Source organism: Myotis myotis, unplaced genomic scaffold (assembly GCF_014108235.1).
Source record: "Myotis myotis isolate mMyoMyo1 unplaced genomic scaffold, mMyoMyo1.p scaffold_m19_p_15, whole genome shotgun sequence".
Taxonomy (NCBI): Eukaryota; Metazoa; Chordata; class Mammalia; order Chiroptera; family Vespertilionidae; genus Myotis; species Myotis myotis.
The window spans coordinates 23,811,499-23,838,186 of NW_023416319.1; the positions used below are offsets into that span (position 1 = coordinate 23,811,499).

The window sequence follows — 26,688 nt, forward strand, 5'->3', positions numbered from 1 at the left end:
AGGACACACAGAAAGTGAGTGTGGTATATTTTTCTGCAAGAGGAAAACTGAGTTAAAGTGGAAGGCTCTGGCTAAGTAGCTCAATTGGTTAGAGCGTAGCCTGATATGCCAAGATTTCGGGTTCAATCCTCAGTCAGGGCACGTACAAAAATCAACCAATGAATGCATAAATAAGTGGAACAACAAATCAATGTTTCTTTCTCTTTCTCTCTCATCAATAAATTAAAAAATAAATTGTTTAAGTGGAGGAAGTCTGAGAAATGAGGAGGAAAGAAATGAGCAATTTAAAGAAGGTACTGAAAGTAAGAAAAGAAAACTCAAATTTAGAAGGAGACAATAATGTTTCAGGGGAGGGATGCATTCAGAGTGGCACTTAGGGGATTTTACTAGTCTGGCATAGCATGCAGAATGAAATGAAACAGAGACTTGCCTGGAGACTTAGAGGTGAATCAGGTTCTAGTAATAAAGGCCTTTGACTAAGTTGAGGCAATGGAAACAAAGGATAAGCATATGAAATTTTTTGAAAGGAAATGTTAACAAAATTTGTGAGTGTGAATAAAAATGGCACTTTTTTGCTTAAAAAATTTTGTTTTAGTTGTGTTAATTTGAAGTGACAGTGAGACATCCAAGTAAGAATGCTTACTAGAAGAATATATAAAACATCAAAGGAGATAGCATAGCACATAGATAAGAACTAAATTGTGTTAGCCAGGCTCACCAAGAAGCAAAGAGAGAGGGCCCAAATAAACAAAATCAGAAATGAAAGAGGCGAAATACCAACAGACCCCACAGAAATACAAAAAGGATTGTTTAAAAATACTATGAACAACTCTATTCCAACAAACTAGACAACCTAGAGGAAACAGACATATTCCTAGAAAAATACTTTCCAAAACTCATTCAGGAAGAACCAAACAATCTCAATAGGCCGATAACTATGGAGGAAATTGAATCAGTCAACAAAAAACTTCCAGCAACCAAAAACCTGGGGCCAGGCGAATTCATAGGGGAATTTTGCCAAACATTCAAACAACTAAAACCTATCCTCCTCAGACTATTCCAAAAAATTCAAGAGGAAGCAACACTTCCAAGCTCATTCTATGAAATCAACATTACCCTAATACCAAAACCAGGTAAAGACAACACAATGAAAGAGAATTAGAGGCCAATATCCCTCATTTACATAGATGCCAAAATCCTCAACAAAATTCTAGCAAATCAGATCCAGCATTACATCAGAAAGATCATACACCATGACCAAGTAGGATTTATCCCAGGGATGCAAGAAGGATGGTACAATATCCGCAAATCAATAAATGTAATACATCACGTAAACAAATTGAGAAATAAAAATCACATAGTCATATCAATTGATGCAGAAAAAAACATTTGACAAAATCCAATATCCTTTCTTGATAAAAACCCTCAGCAAAGTGGGAATAGAGGGATCATACCTCAACATAATAAAAGCCTTATACAACAAACCTACAGCCAACATCATACTCAATGGGCAAAAAACTAAAACCATTTCACCAAAGAACAGAAACAAGACAGGGATGCTCACTTTCACTACTGCTGTTCGACACAGTTCTGGAAGTGCTAGCCATAGCAATTAGAAAAGAAGAAGAAATAAAAAGGTTTCCAAACTGGAAAAGAAGAAGTAAAATTGTCATTATTCGCAGATGACATGTTACTGTGTACATAAAAAACCCTAAAGACTCCATAAAAAATTATTAGATTTAATAAATGAATTTGGCAATGTAGCAGGATACAAAATTATCACCAAGAAAATCTATGGCATTTTTATAGAGCAACAGTGAACTTACAGAAAGAGATTAAAAAAACAATCTCATTTACCATTGTAACAAAAAAAATTAAGATACTTAGGAATAAAGTTAACTAAGGAGGTAAAAGACCTGTACTTGGACAACTACAGAACACTGAAAAATGAGAAAGAGGAAGACATAAACAGATGGAAGAACATACCATGTTCATAGATTGGTAGAATCAACATCATTAAAATGTCCATACTACCCAAAGCAATCTATAGATTCAATGCACTCCCCATTAAAATACCAATGGCATATTTCATAGACCTAGAAAGAACTCCCAAAAATTCATCTGGAATAAAAAGAGACCCCGAATAGCTGCAGCAATCCTGAGAAAGAAGAACAAAGTAGGAGGGATCTCAATACCTGATATCAAGCTGTATTACAAAGCCACTGTTCTCAAAACTGCCTGGTACTGGAACAAGAACAGACATATAGATCAATGGAATAGAATAGAGACCCCAGAAATCTACCCAAACCACTATGCTCAATTAGTATTTGACAAAGGAGGCAAGAGCATACAATGGAGTCAAGACAGTCTCTTCAATAAATGGTGCTGGACGTCATGGATGGAACTGGAGAACATTATGCTAAGTGAAATAAGCCAGTCAATGAAGGAAAAATACCACATGATCTCACTCATTCATGGATAATAGAGACCATTATAAACTTTTGAACAATAATAGATACAGAGGCAGAGCTGCCTCAAACAGATTGTCAAACTGCAGCAGGAAGGCCGGGGAGGGTTGGGGGGCAGGAGGTAGGGGGGTAAGAGATCAACTAAAGGACTTGTATGCATGCATATAAGCATAACCAGTGGACATAAGACATTGGGGGATAGGGGAGGCTAGGGGACTGTCTAGGGCGGGGGGATAAAATGGACACATATGTAATACCCTTTGTAATACTTTAAGCAATAAAAAAAATAAATAAATAAAAAAAATAAATGGTGCTGGGAAAATTGGACAAATACTACAAAAAAATGAAACTAGACCACCAACTTACACCATACACAAAAATAAACTCAAAATGGATAAAGGACGTAAACATAAGATGGGAAAAAAAAAAAAATCCACAGGCAGCAAAATCTCAGACATATGCCAAAGCAATTTCTTCACAGATACAGCTCCTAGGGCAGTGGAAACTAAAGAGAAAATAAACAAATGGGACTACATCAAAATAAAAAGCGTTTGCACAGCAAAAGAAACCATCAACAAAACAACAAGAAAGCCCACTGCATGGGAGAACATATTTGCCAATGTTATCACTGATAAGGGTTTAATTTCCAACATTTACAGGGAACTCATACAACCTAACAAAAGGAAGATAAACAATCCAATCAAAAAATGGGCAACAGACCTAAATAGATACTTGTGGAAAGAAGACATAAGGAAGGCCAAGAGACATATGAAAACATGCTCAAAGTCATTAATCATCTGAGAGATGCAAATCAAAACGACAATGAGGTACCATCTCACACCTGTCAGAATGTCTATCATCAACAAGTCAATAAATGACAAGTGCTGGCGAGGATGCAGAGAAAAAGGAACCCTCGTGCACTGCTGGTGGGAATGCAGACTGGTGCAGCCACTGTGGAAGACAGTATGGAGTTTCCTCAAAACTAAAAATGGAACTCCCATTTGACCCAGTCCCACTTCTAGGAATATATCCCAAGAAATTAGAAACACCGATCAGAAAGGATATATGCATCCCTATGTCATAGCAGCACAATTCACCATAGCTAAGATTTGGAAACAGCCTAAGTGCCCATCAGCAGATAAGTAGATTAGAAAACTGTGGTACTATCTACACAATGGAATACTATGCTGCTGTACAAAGGAAGGAGCTCCTACCATTTGCAACAACATGGATGGAACTGGATAGCATTATGCTAAGCGAAATAAGTCAGTCCAAAAAAAGATAAATATCACATGATCTAACTCATTTGTGGAATGTAATGAACAACATAAACTGATGAACAAAAACAGATCCAGAGACAGAGAAGCATCGATCAGACCGTCAAATTTCAGAGGGAAGGTAGGGAAAGGTGGGGGAAGGGGGAGAGATCAACCAAAGGACTTGTATGCATGCATATAAGCCTAACCAATGGACACAGACACCAGGGGGGTGAGGGCATGAGCGAGGGTGAGGTTGGGGGGGGGGGGGCAAAGAGGGGGTAAGGACACACGTAACACCTTAATCAATAAAGAAAAAAAAATATTGCTACCAAAAAAAGAACCAAATTATGAGACTCGTGAGAAACAAAGAAGTGCCTGTATTTGGCAGGTAAGAGAAACATAGGGATTCAATGAAAGATACATAGACTACTTTTAAAAACTGCCCTTCCCTCAATACTCTTCCAGAGATTCCGATATCTCAGGTCAAAACAATTGGACTAATAAAGTTCATGAAAACAGAACAGTAATTTCATTGGTGAAATAACAAAAGCTTGAAGAGGACCTTTGATAGCTTTAAAAAGAAAAATTTACTGAAATAATAGAAATGGAATCCAGAACAAACATACACAAAAATTTGACATTTCATTCAAGGCAGGCAAAAAAAGGGGGGGGGGCATGGTATGTGAAAGGAGAAATTATAGAATAATTAAAAACAAACAACTTTATAAAAGAACAACATAGAAAAAATAGCAAATTTAGATTTGTCTCACTTTTTAACTAGGAAAAGGAATAAGAAATGAAGACTACTATTTCACAGGTTCCAAGACAAGTGAAGTGGCTTAGTTTCTAATACGCTAAGTAAACAAACAACCCAACTCATTTACAACATCTAACTCAAGGACTTACTAAGTACAAAAAGCTACAGTAACCAAGACATTGGTGAAATAGCATAAGGAGAAACAAGTAAACTGAACAAACAGAGCCTGGATAGAGACTAACACTTTTAACAAATTTTTGACAAAGGTGCCAAAACAATCCAATGGGGGGAGGGGGGGAGGAAACCTTTTCAAAGATTAAAAAACAGGAAAAAATGGTATCTTTGGGAAAAACAAACAAAATTCAATCTCTACTTCACACTATACATAAACATTAATTCAATATGGATGATAAATCTAAACATAAAAGCTAAAATTATGGAGCTTTAGAAGAAAATGTATGTGCATACATTTGCCACTTGCAGATAAGAAAAGGTACCTTAACAGGTCACAAAACACAATAACCATAAAAGAAAACAATTGATAAATAAGACTTCAGCAAAATTTAAAATGTCTGCTCATCTAAAGACACCAAAAATTAAGAAAATGAAAAAGCAAACCACACACTGGAAGAAAATATTCAGAAAGCATTTATCTGACAAAGGATTAGTATCTAGAATATACAAAAATTCCTACAACTCAGTAATAGACAACCTAATTAAAAACAGACAAAAGATTTGAACATTTTAGAAAGAAGACCAACAAATGGCCAATAAAACATAATAAAGTGTTGAACATATTAGTCATCAAGGAAACACAAATTGAAACCAAAATGACACTATCACACAACCACCAGAATGACAAAAATTAAAAGGAGTGAACACACCAAATTTTGGTGGTGATGTGGAGCCAGAGCTCTCACATATTCTGGTTAGAAGGTAAAAATGAATAGCTACGTTAGGCAAAGGTCTACAATTTTTTATAAAACTAAGCACCTACCCTATGATCCAGCAATTCTATAATATATGTGCTATGCATCTGTAATTAGTTGCATATGCATGTGATAAAGCAAAATTAGCAATTCTATAATGTACTCAAGAGATATGAAAATATACTACTACAAAGACTTATATAAGAATGTTTATAGCAGCTCTGTACCTAATAGCAAAGAACTTGGAATAGCCCAAGTGTTCAACTGGAAAGGGGCTTAAATTGATTGAAATATCTATATTATAAAAGGCCTGTGGCCCTAACGCTGTAACGACCAAAGACTGGCACAGGTGGGCGGGGCTGCAGGCATGGCAAGGCCACGCAGGTAGGCGGGGCTGCATGATTTCGCGAACTGGGCTTCTAGTATTTATAATAAAACTTGGTAATAAAAAAAATGAAATACTGATACATATGAGTGAATGTTTAAAACATCATGCTGGAAAAAAATATTTGTATCAATCAGTACCGAGTCTATGATTCCAATTATATGAAATTCTAGAATGGGTGAAAGTAATCTATGGTGGCAAAAAAATCAAAACAATGGTTACGTGAAGGCAGGAAAAGGAAGGGATTGACTCAGAACTGGTGATAGGGAACTGGGTTTCCTAAGTATAGACATCTGTTAAAATTCATCAAATGGTCCATTTAGGTTTGTGTATTTCACAGCATATAAATTTTAACTCAAAAAAGCAAACAATCAAATATTGAATTTTAGTTAATGACATACATGCTGAAATGTATTTATATCTGCAACTTAAAAATGCATAATAAGATGGACTGATGACTAGATAAAGGGATAGTTAGTTGCATACCCATGTGATAAAGAAGAATTACTAAAATGTTAACTTTAGAACCTAGTTGGTGTGTATATGAAATGTTCACTGTGTAATTTTCTCAAGTTTTATGTTTGAATATTTTCATTATAAGTTGGGAGGGGGAAGGAAAAATACTCATGAACTTATAGAAGCAGTTTTTTCCTATACTCTGCCAGCCTTAAGCAAGACACAGAAACAACAAAAACTGTAACAGCTTTTCTAATAATGGTGCATTCGTTTGCCAGAATCTGAACTTAAAAAAAAAAAAAAATCCTTCCCCATCCCCTTATTTTAAGAAAAGTCAATACAATGAAATAACCTTTCCAAAGGATAGAAATGACAGGATATCGAGCCACAGAAAGATTCAACAAATCATTGTTTTATTTCATGCTCAATCTAAAATTAAGAAAGTTACTTCTTTACTCACCAGGTCATTAGCTTGATCTATTGTAAAAACATTGTTGTTTATTCTATTACCAACTTCAATATGTGCATCAGCTAAAGATGAAATAAGCTGTTTACACTCATTCTGCATTCGTGTGAATGGGACAGCAATTTCATCATAATATAAGTGTTCTGAAAGGATATCAAGTAAACGTGGCTGCACAGTTAGCGTAACAGCTTTACACTCCTAAAATATAACAGACAACAAATATTCAGAGCAAATAAACATAATTCTAAAGATGCATAAATTTTCACTTGCAAACTGCCAAGTTCTAAATTCCTCATTTTCAATTTATGTTATCTCCTAAACAACAGTTAGTTGCACAGAGAAAAGGTATCACACCCAAACTACTCTAAATTTTTAATATGAATGAATAAAGAACATGCACATGGAACTATTAAAGTTCCATTACATTTGCCAACTAATTACTGTTACTTTACTCTGAATTTATTCTAAGTTTACATCTATATAGCACAGATTTAAAAATACGTAACTGTAAAAAGAAATCAGTCAGATAAGAACACTTAGCATGCACAAAAAATGTTATTTAAAAACTCATTATTAGATATCTTAACAGTCGAACCCATAGCTTCACATGCCATACTGTAGAAATGGGTATATAATTTAAAAGCTACTTACCTGCCCCCAAATTTAACTAACCCTTCCCACTCTGTCTGGTTGTTGCCTGCCCCAACCAGAAGGGGAATGGCCTCAGTGGTGAGACATGAGGGGTTCTGTGGGATCTGGGTGATCAGCCTGGGCTTCACAGAGTAAATCCAGAGAAGCTCTGTGAGGGTCCAGAAACCGAACTGTCAACACTTGCTGCTGAGTCTGAGAGGCACAAAAACACAGCATCACTGCCTCTCCAGCACATTGAGTCGTCCCTAAAAACAGATGAGCCTTGCTTTTTCCAGAAGCAAAACTGGGGTCTCAGTTGCAATAAAGCATGGCTCAATTACTTTTGGGCACAGATCTGACAAAATGCTAAGAGGCAGTAATAAGCAACTCTCACAGCAAGTGCAGACAGTTAAATTTCCAGAATTCCAGTCAATGGAATAAACAAAACCAGCAGGAAGTTTCTTTAATTTACAGAAACAATTCTTATACAAAGTCATACATCTTACTAGAAGTTAAAGGGGATACATGGTATGGATTATTTGGAAACAAAGATTTTTGGCTTAAATGTGGAGATAATTCTTTGTGTGACCAAAAATTCTGCCCTTGCTAGACTACTCATACAAATGGATCTCTAGTACTCAAAGCCTCTTATCTTTGGTAGTTTTCAGTGATATCTGAGAGAGATATAGAGGAATAAATGACCAATAATTTCTAAACTGCTTCCATACATACACATGTTTTATTAGGAGGGACATTTTTTAAAAAATATATATATATTTTTAAATATATTTTATTGATTTTTTACAGAGAGGCAGAGAGAGGGATAGAGAGTTAGAAACATTGATCAGCTGCCTCTTGCACATTCCCCACTGGGGATGTGCCCACAACCAAGGTACATGCCCTTGACTGGAATCGAATCTGTGACCCTTGAGTCCGCAGGCCAATGCTCTATCTACTGAGCCAAACCGGTTAGAGCTAAAATATATTCTTAATGATTTCAGAGAGGAAGGAGAGGGAGAGAGAGATAGAAACATCAGTGATGAGAGAGAATCACATTGCCCCACACCACAGGGATCAAGCCCACAACCCAGGAATGTGTCCTGACCTGGAATCGAACCCTGACCTCCTGGTTCACAGGTTGATGCTCAACCACTGAGCCATGCCAGCTGAGAGGAGGGATATTTCTTAACAGAGAGTAGATCAAGAGTAAATGTTAAGTACAGGCATAACTAGTAGTCTCAGGTATAAGACTAGGAATTCTAAGAAGAAAGTCCAGGGTTAAAGGCAAATGAGAGACCAACAATGTTTCAATATAATCTGGAATACTTTTCTGTAACTGTTGGATTTTTATACAGAGAAAATTTTCACTTTTCTGTTTATAAAATATAATGAAAATAATCCTAACAGCTATTGAAAATTTACTTAATGTAACTTAATTTCTTTTTGAGCAAAATCTTACCTTTTGTAAAGCAGCCCATTCACAGATTACCAAAGCAACACTAATTCTCTGTAAGGCAGATTTGGAGTTCAAATGGAAGAGTAGTAACTGGCCAAGGGATTCAGCTGGTTTAATTTCTTGGGTTACTACATTTACACCTGGATCACAAATACAGCAACAAAGTGCTCCTAACAACCTAAAAGGGAGAAAAAAAGAAGTTACTATACAAGTTACTTGAGGTAAAGTTTCCCCTACTGAAGCTAACTTTTACCAAGAAGACATAACTCCAGTCTTACCTTCACAAAAATATATAAATCCTATTTAAAACTTCAAAAAATTAAGTTTTCTTACATGTTAATTTTTTTTCCTTTGTAAATAGTGTGATGGAGGAAGGATTAACAGACATATTAGAAGAATCTCTGGGTTAAATGACTTTTGAATTTATGTATACTCACTTGGCTGCCATCATTCTGGCCCGCATAACTACAAAATCCCTGGTTGCAGGGTCTTCCATAATGGTGTCTGCACCTGCAATGTACTCCTGAAGTACTTCTTTACTCTGGCTTTGGCCTTGGCGTACCTTACCACCTGTTTTTTCCTAGAGGGAATGAAAAAAACAACCAAAAACCATAAAACAATAAAGAGTAATCATTAAAGTTTAATAGCAACATCAAAAATATTTTTATTTGTTATAATCTCAGTAAAATACAGTTCTTTTCACAAAATTTTAATGGATAAAAATTACTATGCACTTTGTTAAGATCCTAATAAAATAATTTCCCATTAAGCTAAATTAATAAAATCGCACTTATAATAAAATACAGATTTCCTATGTGGTTACCATATTAATTATTATGAGCTAAACATGCAAATATAGTATGTCCCTTTCACTTACCTTGGCTCTAGCTTTTACTTCCAGCAACATATTTAAATCAATAGGTAAATGTGAAGGTTGCATCATTAAGCAAAGCCAAGCACCCATCCATGGACAAGCAGCTGCTACCACATACTGAACTGAAGCCTTGCTCAACAATTCCATCCAAACCTACAGAGTGAAGGGGGAACATGAAAGTGAAATTTTTCTAGTAAGGGCTAATAAATCCTAATACTTATTGTTAGGGAAAGCGAATTGGGGGAAAAAATTTTCAGAAACAGTATAGATTAATTTTAAAATTCAATATAGAGGCCTATTTTTAAAATACTGGGATGTCTGGGTTTTTTTGGTAGGTTTGTACATTTAAAATGTAATAAAAAAGAAAATTAAAAAACTTTTCAGTATTTTATGAAAGTCATTTAAAATAAAGTATACCCTAAAAATAATAAGAGTTGTCAAAATCTCAATAAGTCAATGAAATCCTTTGCATATATCATAAAGTTCAATACTAATACAGTCCCACATTCAACTCACTTCGAGATATAAGAATTCATGATAAATATCCTCTAACTTTTGAGATCATAATATCCTAGTATAAATTAAGAACAGTATAAGTCTTGATTCATGAGCTTACTTATTCATAAGATACCTTACTTGATGACTAACATTACATGGGAACGACCAGGATGAAATAACAGTGGTAGAAATAACACCACTGTTAACAATGAGCCAATAATTCAAGATTAATTTAATGGGCTTTAAAGGTACAATAGTGCAATTCCCCCCTCCCATAAATGTTATTAAATATATCACATGGTCCTTCTTTAAACATTCCAACACATATAACCAATCTTGCTAAGTAAGGGAGGAAAGTACTAAACTATGACAGACTCTACAGATCACCAATAAATCCCAAAAGATACTTTGCAGATCAATAAGCATTCTGATAAATAGCAAAATGAGTAATAGAGAAAAGCAGTCTTTCCTTCATTTTATTTTCTATATTGAGGCTATCAGAAAAATACTTAACTTAAAATACTTGCACAGAAGGTCACATAAGAAAGAGAAGCATGGCCAGTCAGACTTAACTATTATATTGCATAAGAAGCCTATTTCCTTGTCTCACCTTGCAGATCTCCAGACTTTTCAAATCTCTTAGGTGATTTCTAATTTCTTAAAAACCTCTAACCAACAGCAGTATAGCAATAATGAAAGAATTTTAAAACTACCAAGTTATTAGGAAAAGGAGTACAGATATATTCACTGGGTACCTTGTGAATGAGGTCCAGAATTTCCTGGCTGCTTTCTAAAACACAAAATTGAAAAATGTGTCGCAGCATATCAGGCAGAATAGGTATAAGCCAAGATGAAGAGTTCTGAAAACAAAAACAGAATCAAAGCTTTAGCACATAACTCATGGGTATTAGCTTATCTGAAGAGTTATAAATAAGTCAAATAATCTTAAGTATTACCATAAAAAGACTATTTAGCTTTATCAAAAAGGTTCAACTAGTGATAAATTCTGACAATATTTTAGAACACCACCACATTTACTATTCCAGTAGTCTAGAGAAACTGAATAGCATATAATTGCTAGGAAACTGGAGAAGTCTGACTATGATTAACAACACTAAATTTTGCTTCAAAATGTTGAAATCATCCTCCACATGGAAGGAAGCTCTAACCAGCAACATCTCCTTGGTTACATTATTTATCACTGCTTTGTCAGGGAAATTTGAAAGATGATCAGATTTCTGCTGCTGTGCTGGATGATCAGAATTCAAATTCTGCTGCTGTGCTCACCAATAATCCAAGTAAAGAATTATAAGATGATACCAATCTTCAAAACTCTACTTTGAGTTCGCTATAAAATTAAGGCAGAGGTTCTTAATCTATTTTGGTTCAGGGGCCCTTTGAAAATCTGAAGAAAACTATGCACACTCTTTTCTTTGAAAAATCAGTTACATACATATTTAGGTATAACATTTTGCTTCCAATTTCAGAGGGTTCAGGGATTCCCTTATACCCAGATTTAGCACCTCAACATAAGGAATTTTTCAACAATTCAAAAGTTCACCCAAAGAAAGCAATCAAATAGTGCTCAACCAAACACCTATTGTGTGCCCAGGATTCTCAGAAAGGAATCTCACATGTCTATTGTTGTTCAAATAAGTATAAGCTCAATGAATAAGACTGACCAACCGAAAAATTCTAGTAACTAATTCACAGTATTTATCACCACACTCCCCCATAATTTATTTATTTATTTATTTATTTATTTATTTATTTATTTATTTTTATTTCAGAGAGGAAGGGAGAAGGAGAGAGAGACAGAAACATCAATGATGACAGAGAATCATTGATTGGCTGCCTCCTGCACGCCCCCTACTGGGTATCGAGCCTGCAATCCAGGCATATGCCATTGACTGGAATCAAACCTGTGACCCTTCAGTCTGCAGGTTGATGCTCTATCCACTGAGCCAAGCCAGCTAGGGCCCACCATAATTTTTTAAAGCAAACATATGCTGTTTGGAAGAGTATGAAGAGAAATTTGAAAATTTAAACTGAAATTTCAGGAAGCTAGAAATTCTAGGGATAATGCATAACTTAGCTATGTATAATTTTCTAGCCAATGGAAAACTAATTAATAACAAAGATAGGACCAGGATTATATGTTCTCAAAGTAGTTTGAAAGATGTTTAAAACAGACAACAAAATCATCAGCTAGGGTAGCCTACTTACTGATATGCTATGCTTTAACTACTTTTCATTGAAAGGGAAAGAGAAACTGAGAAGCTCTTTTTCTCATCAGACAGAATTAGGGACAATCTCAACAGAATTAGGAAAGCTATAACAGCAGCAAGCAAATATTTTAATATTACTCTTCTATAATCTCTTCTCTCTTATGATTTCTTCCCCATCATATTTACCACCCTCAACCCCACTGGAAATCCAAACAGTTGCTTGTAGATCCCAAAGCTGTATCTATAGAGGAATACTGTTTCTCCTATATTTATAAACAATAAATGTGATATAAACTGTAGTAGTCTTCTCAGGCTACAAGCTTAATTACTATAGTAAATTCTACTTTATACTTATTAAAAACAACAAGGGGGAGGAAAGGATAAGTAGGTAGAGAAGGGGGAGTGGGGGTGGAGAGTGGCAGAATTTAGAGAAACTATTCTGTATGATACAATAATGACAATATGTCATTATACATTTGTTAAAACCCATAAAATGAATGTACAATATCAAGACTGAAACCTAATGTAAACTATAGACTTTGATAATGATGTGTTAATGTTGCCTCACTGATTATAATAAATGTACTGCTCTGGTGTGGGATGTTGATGGTGGGGAGGAGGTATATGCTGTGAACATAAAACTACTCTAAAAAGTAAACTTGCCGAAACCGGTTTGGCTCAGTGGATAGAGCGTCGGCCTGCGGACTGAAAGGTCCCAGGTTCGATTCCGGTCAAGGGCATGTACCTTGGTTGCGGGCACATCCCCAGTAGGAGATGTGCAGGAGGCGGCTGATCGATGTTTCTCTCTCATCGATGTTTCTAACTCTCTCTCTCTCTCCCTTCCTCTCTGTAAAAAATCAATAAAATATATATTAAAAAAAAAAAGTAAACTTAATAAATAAAATAAAGAGAAAAATAAAATTTAAAGAATAAAGAGAAAACAAAAACAAAAAATCCAGCCAAATAAAAAAATACCATCCCAGAATACATAGATCAATATCATCACAGGAATTAGCATTTAAAAAAATGTAGATTCTCCTAAGTGAAATGAGCCAGTCGGAGAAAGATAAATATCACATGATCTCACTCATGTGGTATATAATGAACAACATAAACCGGGGGGGGGGGGGGGGGGGGGCGGCATTTAAGAGATCAACCAAAGGACTTGTATGCATGCATATTAGCATAACCAATGGACACAGACACTGGGGCGGTGGGGGCTTGTCCTGAGGGGTGGGAGTGTTGGCGGTGGTGAGGTCAATCAGGGGAAAAAGGAGACATATGTAATACTATAAACAATTTAAAAAAATGCAGTTTCTCTAGTCGAATAGTATAAAGTCTGCTTAGCAGAAAATAAGATAAGGCTGGGAAAACATCTATAGACCAAATTTAGTCCACCTGAACAATTGTACAAATATTTCCTTTATATATACATATTTTTATTGATTTTAGAGAGGAAGGGAGAGAGAGATAAAAACATCAATGAGAGACGATCACTGATTGGCTGTCTCCTGCACACCCCCAACTGCACAAGCCCACAAACCAGACATGTGCCCTGACCAGGAATCCAACGGTAACCTCCTGGTTCATAGATTGATGCTCAAACACTGAGCCACACCAGCTAGGCCAAGTATCTCCTTTTAGATATAGTTCCAAAAAGTAACATGCCTTTAGCTCACTATTAGTACTATCTTAAAAGATCACAAGGTAGCCGTAACCGGTTTGGCTCAGTGGATAGTGTCGGCCTGCGGACTGAAAGGTCCCAGGTTTGATTCCGGTCAAGGGCATGTACCTTGGTTGCGGGCACATCCCCAGTAGGGGTTGTGCAGGAGGCAGCTGATCGATGTTTCTAACTCTCTATCCCTTTCCCTTCCTGTCTGTAAAAAAATCAATAAAATATATTTTTTAAAAAAACACAAGGTAGTTTGCCAATCCAGGGTCAATCCATCTCTTATAAAACTGAAAGTTGGCCCACCGATTTTCGTTTATTTTACACCCGCCTTCTAGTAGGCATTGATTTAGGCAGGTAACTTACTGCTGTTGCTTTGTATTTATAGGTTTATTTAACTGGATTACAGTGAGGGAGCCGGGCACAGCAGGGACTTTACTATTTTTAGTCCTTGCACAGAATTGTAGTTGGCAATAAATCCCTAACTGGCAAAATTGGTATCCTAGGAGGGCTTAAGATCTTGCCAGCACCCTTTGCTATGTCCCCACCCCCAACCCCTTTATCTTCCTGCAAGTATTCCTGCAAAATGGGTAGGTGTGGAAAAAAGCAGCAATCTGGTCGTCATTACCATGAACATCTGATTCTTGCTTATAGGCAAATTAATCATTTTTTCTATCTCCACAGCAAATGAGTTTGGGTGGCAGGGAAGATCTGGAAAGAAGCTATAAAAAAGTGATAAGCCCTAGCTGGTGTTATTCAGTGGTTACAGCACTGCCCAAACACTAAAAAAGGGCTGCAGGTTTAATCCCAGCCTGGTAGGGGTACATGCAGGAAGCAACCAATCGATGTATTTCTGTCACACCGATCTTTCTCTCTTTCTCTCTCTCTCTCTCTCTCTCTCTCTCTCTCTCTCTCTCTCTCTCCTCCCTTCCATTCTCTCTAAAAAAATCAATGGAAAAAATATCCTCAGGTGAGGATTAAAACACATTCATGCACTGGAGAGGGGGTCCCTCAGCCCAGTCCAGGAGCCCTCAGGGGCAGGAGGTGACCCGGTGATCAGGGGAAGGCGACACCCCATCACACCTCTGCTGCTGCCACTGCTGGCAGCGCAAGCCTCGGCTGGCCCTGGTTACCTGAGCCTCGGGCAGCCACCATCTGAGGTTTGTCTGCACCTCGGGCTGGCCCTGGGCAGGTGGGGAACTGGGGGACTCCGAAGGCAAGCGTGTGGAGCTGCTAGTCCCACCTGGGGGCGGCCCAGGCCTTGCTGCGCCTGCTGCCCCGGCAGGGTTGAGGGGACTGAGTGCCACCATCTTTGAGGGCGTGGCAGTCAATTAGCATATTCCCTCCTTATTTGTTGTGGATGCTGCCATCTTTGAGGGTGTGGCAGTCAATTAGCATATGCCCTCCTTACTGGCTATGGACACCATCTTTCCGATGGTGTGAGGGTCAATTAGCATATTCCCTCTTTATTAGATAGAATGGTTCTATTTAAAGACCTTTTAGAGAATGGCATGCCTGCATATATATTTGTGATCAAATAAATTTTAAGATTAAGAACATCTTTCTCATAAAGTCTTCTGGTTTTATAAAGCAAAACAAAACAAAATTACTAAAGATAATCAGAACTTTCAAGAGAACAGAGGCATCAGTCTTTATGAGGTATCTGATGCACTGAGCTACAGCCAGGTTTAGCCTCACCAAATTACCTTGGAATTATTGAGAGGAATAGGTTGAAAAGTTAGACATTAAAGCCAGAATAAAGTTACTAGTAATTTAGAAATGAGGTTAATTTTTTCACTTTGTACTTAAGATGATTTCATATTCAGGAGTGGGAAAGCAATTCAATAGACAATTCATTTGGTCTCCATGTAAATTAAGAACTGAAAGATCAAAATTACAACTAAACTACAGAACAAACATCATTCAGAACCACCTGAAATCTAGCCAAACAGTAGTCCTACAACTAAGAATATAAAGAAGCTACATTGAGACTGGTACAAAGGATAGAGACCGCACAGGCTGGTCCCATATCTATGTGTGGTGTATAAATATCTTGGAGTGTTATCTCAACTGCAGGGGTCCCCCAAGGAGAAAGTGGTCAGGGTTCCAGTGCCAGGAAGAGAAGTCTCCATAATTTCTGGCTGTAAAAACCAATGAGAATTGTAGCTGAGACAGAAGGCTGATGAAGTCCCAGGCATTCCTCTTAAAGGGCCTGTGGACAGACTTACTTGGACACAGTCCTTCAGAGTTCCAGCACTGGGACAACAGCTCAAAAGGCTCCAGGGACACACGAAAGGCATTTTTCAAGGCACTGAACTATTCTATATGATATTATAATCACTTATATCTATCATTGTACACTTCTCAACAACCACAGAATTTATAAGACAAAGAGTTAACTTTATTTTTATTTTTTTTAATATATTTTACTGATTTTCTTATAGAGAGGAAGGGAGAGGGATAGAGAGTTAGAAATACTGATGAGAGAGAAACATCAATTCAGCTGCCTCCTGCACACTCTCTACTGGGGATGTGCCCACAACCAAGGTATATACCCTTGACCAGAATCGAACCTGGGATCCTTCAGTCCATAGGCCGACACTCTATCCACTAAGCCAAACCAGTTAGGGCAGAGTTAACTTTAATGCAAACTATGGCCCAGCTGGTGTGACTCAGTGGTTGAGCATTGACCTATGTACCAGGTCACAATTCAATTCCACATCGATCCCGGCATGCGAGAGGCAGCCGATCAATGATTCTCTCTCATCATTGATGTTTCTCTCTCTCTCCCTCTCCCTTCCTCTCTGAAATCAATAAAAATCTAATCTAATAAAAGACAAATAGGGTCTTTTATTAACCATACCTCCGACACGCTTCCCATTGGCTAATCAGGGCGATATGCAAATTAACTGCCAACAAAGATGGCAGTTAATTTGCATAGATAGGCTCCAAGCAGTGGAGTCAAGCCAAACGGCCCGAAGCCGGCTGAGCAGCGAGGCCTCCCAGCCCGGGATCGGCGGAGCCCCCAGGCCTCACAGCCCCGGGATCAGCGGAGTCCCGAGGCCTCACGGACCTGGGATGGGTGGGGCCACGAGGCCTGACGGCTGGGGCGGGGGAGGCTCTGGCAGGAGCCCAGCCAGAGAGAAGGCCTGGGTCCCGAGTGCCAGAGGAAAACTGGTGCCAGCAGCCAGGGGAAGAGAAGGCCTATTGCACGAATCTCTTCGTGCAACAGGCATCTAGTCCTATATAATAAAAGGCTAACATGCAAATAGACCAAATGGTGGAACAACTGAACAACCAGTCGCTATGACGTGCGCTGACCACCAGGGGGTGTGTGCAGAACATGACGGGCATTGGCCACGGCAGGATGGTAGAGCAGGTGAATGCGGGCACCAGACCAAGGCAGGGTGCCGGTCATTGTCATCGGGGCGAGCCTCTGATGGTTACTGAAAATTCTTTGCTCCCGAGCATGGGGGTCTCACCCAGCACTCGCACCGCTCGCACCCGCTGCTGATACCTGACGCCAGTCTCAATCACTCGGTGCCATCAGTGGGTACAAGTGGTGGCTGCTGGCCCTGATTGCCCCTGAGGGCTTCTCCACCTTCCCCTGCTCCTGAGGGGCTATCAGGGCAGCAGCCACTACTCGCACCTGCTGCTGGTACCAGCCCCAAACACTCTGTGCTGTCAGCGGCGGCAGCGGGAGCGGGGCTGCCGACAGACGAAACTGGGGGCCACAATGGGAGGGGCCGGGCGAAGGCTAGGAGGATGGGCCAAGACCTGCCCCGTGCCTACCGCAGCCTCGAAGCCCATAGTTCCTTTCAGGGTGCACAAATTTGTGTGCTGGGCCCCCAGTGTGTGTGTGTGTGTGTGTGTGTGTGTGTGTGTGTGTGTGTGTGTGTGTGTGTTTTAAGTCCTATGGATTTATTTTTTAAAAAAAGAACAACACGAAGGCAAGAAATTTGGTAACTTTAAGAGGCCTATCCAAGTGAATTTAAGACTACAGTTCGTACATCAAAAACATTTAGATAGCCGAAACCGGTTTGGCTCAGTGGATAGAGCATCGGCCTGCGGACTCAAGGGTCCCAGGTTCGATTCCGGTCAAGGGCATGTAACTTGGTTGCGGGCACATCCCCGGTGGAAGATGTGCAGGAGGCAGCAGATCGATGTTTCTCTCTCATCGATGTTTCTAACTCTCTATCTCTCTCCCTTCCTCTCTGTGAAAAATCAATAAAATATATTTAAAAAAAACAAAAACAACAACAACAACAAAAAAAAACATTTAGATAAAAACCACAAAACTAAAACAAAAATAAAGTAAAAATTCAGAATAACCCATGCCAGTTTTGTCATATCAACCCATGCCTGATCAACTGAGGATTACAAAACAGACCTGATAGTTTCTCCTCAGAAGAGTCTGAGTAGACAAAATAAAAAAGATAATGCAAAACAAAATTTAAAGATGCTGATTCATAGAAGTGCAACACAGTAGCATGCTGTAGATTAAAGCAAGTCTATATGGAATATCCCTAATTCACATAGAAATGCATGGTTAGTGAACACAAAGGAGACATTTATCTGTACTATAATCTATTGTAAAAAAAAAAAAAAATCAATGAATGATTTTTAAAGGTCACTGGCTCAAACGGTAGTACCTATAAATTAGAGCATGAAAGATGAATGGATTCCTTATCATAGTTTTCTAAATTCTAGTATTTTGTTTGACCCATAGGGTTATTTAAAAAAATAGGAATGTGAATATTACTTGAATGATTGCTATACACATTTCAGTGTGTGACTTCTGAAGTATTCTATCCTTGGAAATATCATGCTCTTAAAATTGAGTTATCCTTAAGAAGAAGCAAGTGCCTAGCAATTTCATTGTTAATCTTTAGAAGTACTACAGAGCTTCAAATGTAACCTTCTAATCTGAGATGGGTTCTGCCAACCATCAAATTCATCAGCAAAGACAGAATAAAGGTCTTTGACAGGAAGGGACTATTCAATCTTTCATAATATTTACTGAGGGCCTTCTATGTGTTAAACATTATTTCAAGTGCTAGTAATATAACCTAGATGAAAATATTACTATTAAAACACTCCTGCCTTCATCGTGATTATATCCTTTTGTGTCTATATGGTCACCATACTATTTCTACTAGGCCCAGCATTCTCCTGATCCTTGGATATGTAGTAACAGTAACCTGATGATCCAATTTACTTTAAAAAATTAATTTACATAAATTTCAAGATTGCTATACATAGTTATTCCTTCTTACCTGGTCCTGTGTTGATAATAACGTAAACAGAGTTTCCAATGCTGCTCTTCGAACTGATGATATAGTGTGATGCAAAAATGGCCAGACACGTGGAACTAAAACTGTGAGTGACTGCTGAATACTAATAAAGAAGACACAAGTTAATCTAATTATTCTCAGTTGAAACTCCATTGATACATTACCTAAATATCATTTCCTTGTGGACCTGTTATCTTTTTAGAGGAGTAAATTCTAAAAATATAATACAATTTTCATATGAACCTTCATTTAATATCTTCAATCAAAACTGTTATTACAGCACCAGTATAGCCAAAGCAAACAGTCATAAAGAAGAACAGAAATATTAACATTAGGTTCTTCTATGGTGCTAATGTCATAAATTACCTTTATCAAATTAGAACTTTCCAATATAATGCTTTTATTCCCAATCTGTTCTTACTCAAAAAAAAAAAAGGGGGGGGAGGGGGGTGGCATGTATCTTAGCTGGTAGTAGCCTACACAAAATCAGGATTGCTAATCCTTACTCCTCTCCTGTGGGCAACCATAACATACACATCATTTACATCCACTCTGGGGCCATCTCTGCCACATGTCAAATGAGCAAAAGGTGGTATGGTAGTAACTTTGAAATGTATCCTGATTTAGTATTACTTAGTTAAGAAAACTCAAATATCTTCCTTCTTACAGGTTAGATTGTAAATAGGAAAGCAAGCAAAGCCACATCTAGGCTGACAACTTGAGCCATAAGATTCCTGTCACAACCATGAGTGATTTATAAAAGTTACCTGGAATGAGGAAATGACTTGTAAATAGCATGTAGAAAAAAGCATGAATAAAAAAAGAATATGTCAGTGTAACTATTTATCTGTTGTTTTGTAGTTCCTCTCAGGTGGCCTATCTTTTAATATTTCAATACTTGAAGGTTTGTATAAAAAATGACTTCTTACATTAATTTACACATTTAGTACACATGCAACACAGACTCAAAATATGTAAAAGCATAGTAACAATGTCTTGTTAATAGTGTAACTCCTCATGCTCCAAATGACATGCTGCATTTCTTCTGACATAAACTAGAAAGTATCTGCCAAATAGCACAATATATGAACAAATGTTCCAATAAAGCAATTTTGAAAAAAGAAAATTTAAAAGTACATTATTTCACATTATGGCAACAGAACTTTCACTACATTTTTTCATTTTCTTATATTATGTTGCTTTCCTAACACTATCTAGTTGGTGATTTTTTTTAAAGTCCTAAGTCCTTTATTTAGAGCAGATGTCAATAAATCTAAGGCCCACAGACTAAATCCACTCTACCTGGTTTTAAAATAAAAGTTTTATTGGAAATAGACATATTTACTCTTTCATGTATTGTCTATAGCTGCTTTTGTGTTACATTAGCAGAACTGAGTAGTTCTGACAGAGATCACATGGCCCACAAGGCCAAAATAATCATTATCTGAAGAGTTGAGTAATTTTGAGAGATCGCATGGCCTACAAAGCCAAAAAGATAATTATTTGACTTCACAAAAAGGTTGCCAATTCCTAACTAAGGGTAATTAAAAGCTCTTGCATTTTGCAGCTTGAGAAGAGCTTTCACACAGATTAACTCATTTACTCTCTACAGCTTTTATTACTAATGAAAGCATCTGAAATATATGCACTATCACCTCAATTTTTCTATTCATTTACTTGTACAGGTACTTATTTAGCTCTTCCAATTTGTGGGCTATCCTGCTAACCTAAATTTAACATTGAAGTATTACCAGTTGGTCGGCACTATTTGAAACATTCTCTACACATTTTCATGCATCTATGATTATTTCTTGAAAATATTCATTCAGAGTCAAAAATCATTTATGATCATAATCATATGAACAGTCACTGAACACCCTCACTAGGCTAAGAACAGCAATTAATTGTCTCATCTGTGATTTTTTTAAAATATATTTTTATTGATTTCAGAGAGGAAGGGAGAGAGCTAGAGAGATAGAAGCATCAATGGCAAGAATCATTAATTGGCTGCCTCCTGCACGTCCCCAACTGGGGGAGATCGAGCCCACAACCAGGTCATGTGCCCTTGGCCAGAATCGAACCCGGGACCCTTCAGTCCGCAGGCTGATGCTCTATCCACTGAGCAAAAGTGGCCAGGGCTCATCTGTGATTTTTTTAAAGTTGCATAAAAATTATTACTTGTTTATCTTCAAGGATACTATTAATAGAAACAATAACATTCAGGAGCCAGTCTAAAAAGCAGGAAAAACATTAATTAGCTGAACTTCATTTAAAATATCAGGAAAGGAAAGTACATGACACTAAATTCTTTTATTTGTTTTTTGGCTTCACTCAATCTCTCTGCCTTTGGACATTATATTTGTGCATGGGTGGGGTCCCTCAGCCTGGCCTACGCCCTCTCACAATCCAGGACCCCTTGGGGAATGTCGGACTGCCAGCAAAGCGGCAGGCGACCGGGGAGGTACCCGAGCCCAGGCCAAGTGCCGCACCACTCCTGCTCATCCCGTTCCCGCTGCACTAGCTGCCACTTGGTAAGCTTGCTGAGCGTCGCTCCTGCTGTGGAAGCACACTGACCAAAGGGGGACAGCTCCTGCGCTGTGTGTCTGTCCCCTGGTGGTCAGTGCATATCATAGTGACCAGTCAGACGGTAGACTGGTCAAACAATTGACTGGTCACTTAGGGTGTTATATATATAGATTACTATGTATCTTCTTCCTGGTGAGTAATTCTTGAAGTCAAGAACAAGAGTTAAAGTAAACATTACAAGGGAAAAGTGCCTAGAGAAGCAAATTTTGGAAAATGCAATGCGGGTGTTCAATGATAATTCTGCTAACTAAATATCATTAAATTAGGCAAAAATTCTACATTTTGGGGCTAGAGGTGAAAATAAAATGCAATAATTATATTTCTGAAGTCAACTATTATAAGGTGAATAAGATGAAGACTTCTATAACCAAAGTAACCCAAGCATAAAAGAATATGACCTTTTTAAGCTCCAGTTCCAAATGTGCTAGTGGCTAGAGAGTTTGGGGGGGGGGGGCAGAGAGGGGGGACGGGTGGAGGCTTCCTGAAAATTGTAGTTTTGGGCATCACCAACTTCAGTACTATTCCTAAAAGCTAGACTATTATATTTTTAGGCTTAAGTATTGGAAATTTATGTAAATACTTTTTACTTTATTTCACTAAATAGAAATAATTACCTGCATTGTTGGACCTGAGGGTAAGTTAACAGGGATGAAAGAAGAGTCATAATACTATTGGTTGAAGCTGTTAGATCATCTAGTTCCAGAAGAGCATCCCATAATGTATTTATAATGAAGGGTACCTATAAGATCAGTTATCAAGGAAACAGTTACTAATTTTACACAATATATTCACAAGCCATGCCAGGTTGTTTGTATCCCAGGAGTCATTACTAATTCAATAACATATACAATCCCAATGATCTTGAATAGAGTCAGTTTTGAGCAAAGTTAAAAAGGGGATATTATTTGCCTTTAACAATTCCCTACCCGTTTTTAATGCCACTCACATCTATTTTGAAATTTCTCTTCCTAACCGGATTTGCAATGGGAGGGAGAATTCAGGAAATAAAATAGCCAATACTTTATGTAAAAAAACTAAACTGTGAAAACAATACAGTGTTGACATAGAGACATGACCCTCTTTGTAATTTTATTTAAAACAGTACTAAAGACAAATTTCATTTGTAAAATACTGCTTGCTGCACTTCCAAATACACGTGTTCTGGTTTTGATAATACTAGGGAAACAGAGAGACCTTGAGAGAGTCACTTCAAAAAATGAGACCAGATTAAAAAACCAAAAGCCAAAAACCAAAATCAAAACAATCTCGTATGTCTGAAAACCAAGAGTAAACTAAAGAAGAAATGTTTGCATTTTTCTCAAGGAAGTTCCCTGCATAGTATGTGTATGTGAATGGGAAGAAGGTTAATAGTCACAATTCACTCTTCCTAAGGATAATGTATAATTGAATTGTATATACCAGAGGACTGTCATAAGAAAAATGAAGGGTAAGGGAAAAAAAGTAGTCAATGTTTTTCCTAATACTTTATACCCAAATGTAAATAAGCTATACAGGAAGAATATTGAAAAAAAATTAAATTTACCTTTTGTGTCTGAAGATACACAAGGCTTTCTACCACAGGTACTAATGATGCTGCAGCAACAGCTCTGACATCATCATCAAGGTCCTGGAGTCCTTCAATTATTTTAGTTAAAACTTTAGGCAATAAAGTATTAATTACATCCTGTAAAACAGTACATCAAAATAAATTAACTTTCTGTAGTACAAATATTGTGCTTCAACATTTTTTATTAAATTTGCCATATGAAAACATAAATCCAAATCTTTATTTATTAAAAAGGAATCACAGCCCTAACCGGTTTGGCTCAGCAGATAGAGCGTCAGCCTGAGGACTGAAGGGTCCCAGGTTCGATTCCGGTCAAGGGCATGTACCTTGGTTGCGGGCACATCCCCAGTGGGGAGTATGCAGGAGGCAGCTGATTGATGTATCTCTCTCATTGATGTTTCTAACTCTCTATCCCTCTCCCTTCCTCTCTGTAAAAAAATCAATAAAATATATTTTTTTTTAAAAAGGAATCACAAACAGAAAAGAAAAATAACATCAATAGAAGCCTATATAGCTAATCCTATTTACAGAAGACTACAATATCAAGTACTTTATTATTATTCAGTGTGATTTAAAACATCAGAACATGTTCTCAAGGTAAGACTATGAATTCCATGTGACCACAGATACATAGTTAACCCTGCTATTAGAACCTTAATGCCTATTTCTCATTCAACCCCACTGATAGCCAAAAAGGGTATGAGAAGAGGGAAAGAAAAGTAACCCCTTCCTACTTCTCTTTATTCCAATCTACTCTTTTTTCAAGTTCCTCATAGAGCCAGCCTTCAGAGGCCATTCCTGTGATCACATACAATGGAAATCTCACCTAGAATTGGTCTTGCTATGAAACAATAACAGGTTTCTAAACCTAATTCATCATCTTTTGATTTGTACTTAAATTGTTATTTGTACCTATCTCTATGATACTATCTCAAAAAAGCAAATCTTGAAGGACTGACTTACCTAAGAATAGCTTGTTTACATTTGGGGTAACACTAAGAATCTAGGGCCATTTCATATAATTAATGAAAAGAAACTGAGGGGAAAAACTCTCCCATATATGCTTCAAAAACTGAATGTTTACCTGACGAACTGCCAAAGCATATTTTATTCCTAGCAGACCACCATGTCTAACTTCCCATTGTTCTTGTGTAAGTAACTTAAGCAGCACATCCACAGTCTTATGAACTCCTGTTTCATTCATGTGTTTTAACACCACACCTAATGTTTGAGCACAAGTTTCACGAACTGGTGCCACAACCTACAAATGAGAAAGGAAGAAAACTCATATTTCAAAAGCCTTATTTTGCCGAATTTGAAATTTAATTGGGCAAAGCCTCCCTTAGGTGATACTTACTTCATCAGAAACAAAGTCTCCAAATCTGTCTAATGCAAAAACACAAAGGAGTCTAATAACCAAGTCTTCCAACCACTCTTGATGCTGCTGAATCATCTGTTAAACAATCATTTTTTAGTAACAAAGATCACACTTTGTATTGAGGGTTGGGGAAATATTAGGTCCAAAACAAAAAACTAAAATATTGGAATGGATTATTTTAGCTGTAGGAATATAACCAAAATATATTAGAGTTCCAATTGCTATCTTTAATATTAATCACATCCTCTTATTAGATTCAGATATACTATACCAAAATCTTTAAAATTCATGAATTCTATTATACTATTTGCACTCCAAGAGAAATGAAGAAACTACTTAAGGCTGCTCCAATATCAACTGTATCTATCATTTACTTACTATCTATCCTATTACCAGTGTCTCCATGCTACACCAATCATATTGCTCACTGGCCTCTGAACTATCCTCCTATTCATTTTACTCTACTTTCTAATCCATTATGTCCTGCTCAAATATTGCTTCTACATATTTTTTCCACTCAATGTTTCTGAACATCTTTCCTGTGAACTTGTTCTTCCTGTCTATAAATAAACTTCATCCTAAGCTTTTTACTTTTACTCTTCCCCTCAAAATCACCTTTCCATATTTCTTATTATTTACCTTTTATTTTTACCTTATGGTACATGCTCTGTTACTTCTCTAACTGGGAAGAAGAGCCAACTACTGAAACTCGATAATAATTGTTTCTTTACTAGACTTACCTCTTCTAAAGTACTGTCTCCCATTTTACCACCACTTTTCCCATGAGCTTTAAGTATTTCCCTAAGTCCAGTGCCTGCACCATGTCGAACCTAGAAATAACCAGAAAGCAAATGTCAGAGGTTAAATGCTTAAGAAACCAAGTTTAACTTCTTTAATTTGGAAAGGGAATATTAGATTTTTAAGATATTGGAATAAACTAAGTGATATTTCACAAGAATGTTTTTTTCCTCTACTATCCAAGGAGAAATACATATATAAATGTTATAATCTTGGTTATGTAAAATGTTTTTTAAATCAAGCTAAGATAATAGCTATTCTAATATCCTCCCGAGGTATATGTAATCCACTTGGCTGTCCCTCCTGTACCCTCTATTTGCATTCAGCATTATCCACATTAAAGAAAGTATCATATATTGTTCTTCAAAGTCCCAATATCAATATCTTAGAATATATGCATCAAAACTAAGTTCTAAAGCTATCAGTGTTAAGTGGCAAAAGAAGACAATTCAAATAAAATATCTCATGACTAATGCTTCATTATAGCCCTATACCCTTCTGAAGTGACATATGGAAGGGAGAAAACAGGCCACTGACACTGTACCCACTTATTCCAAGATCTCTTGTGAGTTAAAACATTGATAATATTTCTGTTTAAAGCTATTCAAGGGTAGAAAGACTGCTTAAAGGTATTCCAAACCAGTGTCTTTGAAATTACCCAGAGGCCAATATAAGAGGAAGAGAATGGTTTGAGACCAACAACCCTCAGCTTCAACCAGAGGAACTTTACTTTCATATCTATTACATATTGGGACCTGCTGAAGATTTTCTTTGAAGAAATATATTTGAGGTTTAAAAGCTGTTGTGGAAATTTCTACTTTTAATCAAAATTGTCCAAAGGAAATTTTTACTGTCTGGGAGAGATATACAAGCCTTTGTATTATAGAGAGAGAACTATAATACAAAGAAATAAACAAGTTACTAAAGAAATACAACAAAAATGATATGAAAGGTGAAAATCAGTCCAAAGTTTTCTACTTGGTAATAGAA

At 37.2% G+C, this 26,688-nt stretch overlaps 1 protein-coding gene across 6 annotated transcripts in view; it reads right to left on the reverse strand.

The window, feature by feature from the left end:
* BTAF1 (B-TFIID TATA-box binding protein associated factor 1) overlaps positions 1-26,688 on the reverse strand; it is a 113,671-nt gene that overhangs the window by 39,423 nt on the left and 47,560 nt on the right. For 4 of the 6 annotated variants that reach the window (XM_036336612.1, XM_036336615.1, XM_036336617.1 and 1 more), the window contains 11 exons: positions 25,641-25,730; positions 24,880-24,975; positions 24,607-24,783; positions 23,499-23,639; positions 22,570-22,694; positions 19,352-19,472; positions 10,934-11,038; positions 9,684-9,833; positions 9,244-9,386; positions 8,810-8,984; positions 6,715-6,918 (listed from right to left, as the gene is read on the reverse strand). In XM_036336612.1, the coding sequence (XP_036192505.1) occupies positions 6,715-6,918; positions 8,810-8,984; positions 9,244-9,386; positions 9,684-9,833; positions 10,934-11,038; positions 19,352-19,472; positions 22,570-22,694; positions 23,499-23,639; positions 24,607-24,783; positions 24,880-24,975; positions 25,641-25,730 (1,527 nt within the window). The remainder of the gene's footprint in view (positions 1-6,714; positions 6,919-8,809; positions 8,985-9,243; positions 9,387-9,683; positions 9,834-10,933; positions 11,039-19,351; positions 19,473-22,569; positions 22,695-23,498; positions 23,640-24,606; positions 24,784-24,879; positions 24,976-25,640; positions 25,731-26,688) is intronic. The other 2 variants (XM_036336614.1, XM_036336616.1) reach the window with 2 other exon arrangements.